This window comes from Medicago truncatula, chromosome 5, assembly GCF_003473485.1.
Source record: "Medicago truncatula cultivar Jemalong A17 chromosome 5, MtrunA17r5.0-ANR, whole genome shotgun sequence".
Classification (NCBI taxonomy): domain Eukaryota; kingdom Viridiplantae; phylum Streptophyta; class Magnoliopsida; order Fabales; family Fabaceae; genus Medicago; species Medicago truncatula.
In genome coordinates, this window is record NC_053046.1 from 6419347 (window position 1) to 6423588 (window position 4242).

Genomic DNA, 4242 nt, shown 5'->3' on the forward strand with positions numbered 1-4242 from the left:
CAGAATTTGTGTTTAATTCTATTCTGTGCATTCTTCTATGTTCTACTTTTCATATGTGTAGTGCTTGAATTGTTATAGCGTTTTGGGGATGGCTGCTATGCTACATAAGCTCAATATCAATATATAATAGGCTATGGGCTTAAATTTGAACAGCACGATTCAGTGAACTGATCAAAATAATTTGCCGAAGTCTGTAATTTTTTAAGATGGGTGGCAAATAAGAAACAAGAAGTATGTAAAACTGGATATTTTAAACCTGGTTTTGTACATATTCGTAGGTTACAAAAACCAGTTACTAAGTTCACACCAGGCTTTGGAAAAAAAAATAGTTTTTAAACTGATTCCTAAAACCACCTGATTTTATAAGGAGTTTGGTTATGGTTTAAATCCAACTCAATTTGGTTTGATATTGCTTTGGTGTAAGTAGAAGTCTGTCTTTGTGTAGTTTTGATGAAATATATGCCTTCACAAAATGTTCTGTACTCATTGAAGGATTCGCCAAAACTTTGGTATACAAAAGTAACAAATTAATAGTGACATGAGAATAGGATTCAACTCAGCAAGCGGGGCATTATTTGTGTTGAATACTAAAAGTTCAAAAGGAATCATCCAACATATATGCATTTCCTTTTCAACTTACACCGTGAGTCATAATTCATAAGTGAACTTTGATCAAATCCCTTCCACCATAAAGTTATTCTAACTTTCCCAAATCAGTGTCTATCAATGACCTAATAACTTTAAACACAAGTAATTACATCCACAACTCTAAGAATCTAGTATAAAGGACACAAACTTTTAGTTTAAAAGCTCTTGGAATAAGAACAAATCTTTATTCAGATTCCACTACTTTTCCTCTACAAATCATATCTAGAGCCTTCCAAGAGTAGGAGACTTATGAAATCTATATAAACAAGTCATAATATAGTTGTCCTCATAATACAAATTCATACTAAAGCCAAATTGTATCAAAAGTCCTTAGAAAATTAAAATACCATGTCAAAATTGAGTTTTCTAAAGCTTCATGGTAGCTTTTCAGCCAAGCCAATATCTCCGCGAAAAAATATAGCCGAACAGAACAGCTTCAAGTTGAGAGAGACATCGAATGCTGAAATGAGTTTCCAACCAAAGAAAGATGAAATGAAATGGGTGTTTGAGAAATTCGACAAAAACAAAGATGGCAAGATTAGTCTGGAAGAGTATAAAGCAGCTGCAAAAGCTTTGGATAAGGGGATTATTTGTGACAATGATGCAGTGAAAGCATTTAAAGCAATGGACTCTGACAAAGATGGCTTCATAGACTTTAAAGAGTTTATGGAAATGTTCAATGGAGAAGGTAGTAAGATAAAAGAAGAAGATATTAAGAGTGCTTTTCAAGTATTTGATATAAATGGTGATGGGAAAATTAGTGCTGAGGAATTGTCTCAAATATTTAAGAGGTTAGGAGAGAGTTGTAGCCTTAGTGCTTGTAAGAAAATGGTGAAAGGGGTTGATAGTGATGGAGATGGTCTTATTGATTTGAATGAGTTTACAAGGATGATGATGAATGGCAAGAAATGTGCCTAAGTTATCATATTTTGTTTGTTTCTTTTGTTTTTCTTTTATTAGTTATGAATAATTTTTTCGGTATAGAGGAAAATAATATGGTTTAGTGTTTCTCAAGTTTTTGTTTATCTTTAATATATCTAGTTTTTTGTTTGTTTGTTTTTCTTTTATGAGCGATGAATAAGTTTTGTTAGTTAAATGCTTGGTGATTTTCATTCTTTTGATAGTTACTGGTTTCATGTTTTGATACAAGTATATTCAATGTTATTTTGTCTATTGTTTCTATGTCCTTTTTTTTTACACTTGATCTACTAATCCTTAATATAAACAAAAAATTGCTACTAAGAAAAATCATTCTTCTTAGAATGGGTCTAACACAACCCCACAAAATCGGCTTATGAGGTGAGGATTGCCCCCACTTATAAACACATTGTCAGGTCATCTCATATCCAATGTGAGACTGACTCTTAACACTCGATCATCACATTTGTGCTTGGTTCGTGGACATAAATGGTGGGTGGCTCGATAGTGGATACCTGATAGCAGGTGGCCCAATGGATCTTGAAGAGGCTTTGATACCATATTAGAAATCGTTGTTGGGTTTAACACAACCCCAAAAAACCGGCTTATGAGGTGAGGATTGTCCCTACTTATAAACACATTGTCAATCATCTCATATCCGATGTGGGACTCTTAACAATTCTCATAATCGTAACTGATTTAAAAGGTCCTATTTTTTAAATCGCTTGTTGTTAAATTGGTTCGAAGCTCTTTTTAACTGATTTAGTGTGTTTGGTTATTCCATAGGGGCCAAAAGTGATTTCAAACACATAAACTTGATTTTGATATATTTTGCTTATATTAATTGGAATTCATTTTCCCTTTAGAATTGATTATAACTTCAAACTATGATTTTAGCATTTGACTCCAAATGTAATTTTTACATTCAAATTTATTATTCAATTCATTTTAGGTGAAAGTATCCAAATAATTCTCGTGAGCTTAACTCAGTTGGTAGGGATATTGCATATTATATGCAGGGTCGGGGTTCGAATCCTGGACATTCCATTTCTCCACAATTAAATTGTGTGAGCTCTAGCCACTAGTCTATTTGACGAAAAAAAAAAAAAAAAGTATCCAAATATAAGTCACATCACATAGAACTAACATTTAACAAAAATTAATTTTACAAAATCAATTCATTCAAAAATATTTTTTATCAACGTAAAACCAAACACACTTAATTGAATTAGAAAAAAATGTATGCAGCAGTGAATAGAAGAAACTTCTAATGCACGTATTCAGAAACTATGCAGCTACCTCTAATGAGTTTCCCCAATAGCTTATCTCCACCGAATTTACTTTACATATTTCATTTTCATGTGCTCTTCAAAGCATCCATTAGCAATACAAAATGACAATGTATAATTAATAATTAAATTGATGGAAAATGAATCTTCTTAACATGATTACCATTTGGAGATTAAAATGATTTGTCCCTATAGAAGGGCAAGGAGCCAACGTGAGTGCCAAGCAATAAAACAAATATATTTGTACAATTGAAAGTTTGGGACCATTTTCAAATTTGTTTTATTATATTTTTTACTCCATATGTAACGGGTTAAAACATAGGAAAACCCAATAAATCTGCACATAACTTGACTTCTTAATAACGTACAATATCTCTTGTTTATTCTCAAAAGGAAGCATCCTCTATACATACATATATATTTCTCAAAATAATCATTAATATATAGAACACTACTTGGGAGTACGTACATTGTAGGAATTTTGGGCAGGGCATAAGGTTATTTAATTTAACAGGATAAACGTTCGTGTGACCTTGAGATATGAAAGGATACAACTTGTTCTTGTTAATGTTTTTGACAACTCATGGTGATTCTTGGATGATACTACTAAGAAATTTCACAAAGTTATCAAAGCAACCTCACTCAAGGACCAAAATTAATTAATGTACAAACAGTATAGTCAGCTTGAATGTAGTAATAATTTATGTACGTGACAATAGTTTAAAAAATAGTACTATTGTTAAAGACATTGATGTTGTGAATTTGAAGGAAATATGAAGTGAATCCCAGCTAGCATAGTTATTAGTACAGCTGCCCGTGTGAGTTTTGGAATTTGAAAGCATATCGCATGTTGTGGCGCTTTATTCTATCCATGTACAATCTGTGTGCTTACTCAAATTCAATTCCATTATTTAAGAATGCATATTTGCATGACATGTTATAATAGTACTTTACTTTTAGTAATAATTACTTACTACTAGAAGATCGAAAGTGGATAGTATAGTAGGAGTAATCTTTACACATTTTATACAAGTCCATCAGGATTATATACTTTGTGAAAACAATAAAATCTTTAGAATGGAATATAAACAAAAACATGGTTTAAAAGTCGATATATATGGTTAAAAATTTATTTCACATACATCAATTTTTCAATTATACTTTTTACTTGTGTTTCATTTCAAATAAAATAAGAGATACATGAACATGTGGGGTTGTGTTAGCCTCAACCATGATTTTTAAAATGGTATCAGAGTCTTTCTGTTAACATTCATTGAACCACCTGCTATCAAGTCTTCGCTATCGGATCATCCACCATTTATGTTCATAAACCAAGCTCAATAGTGATGGCATGAACATGATTTCTAAAATGGTATTTGAGCCTTTC

At 31.7% G+C, this 4242-nt stretch overlaps 1 protein-coding gene across 1 annotated transcript; it reads left to right on the forward strand.

Annotated features, from left to right (window-relative positions):
• The first annotated feature begins 585 nt into the window (after positions 1 to 585).
• On the forward strand, positions 586 to 1662 carry LOC11410933 (calmodulin-like protein 30). The gene has a single exon (XM_024783304.2). The coding sequence runs from the start codon at positions 997 to 999 to the stop codon at positions 1564 to 1566; it is 570 nt and encodes a 189-aa protein (XP_024639072.1). The 5' UTR covers positions 586 to 996; the 3' UTR covers positions 1567 to 1662.
• Positions 1663 to 4242: the final 2580 nt, after the last annotated feature.

Coding starts and splice junctions, on each gene's coding strand:
- LOC11410933 (XM_024783304.2), top strand. CDS start 997: ATGTCAAAATTGAGTTTTCTAAAGCTTCATGGTAGCTTTTCAGCCAAG.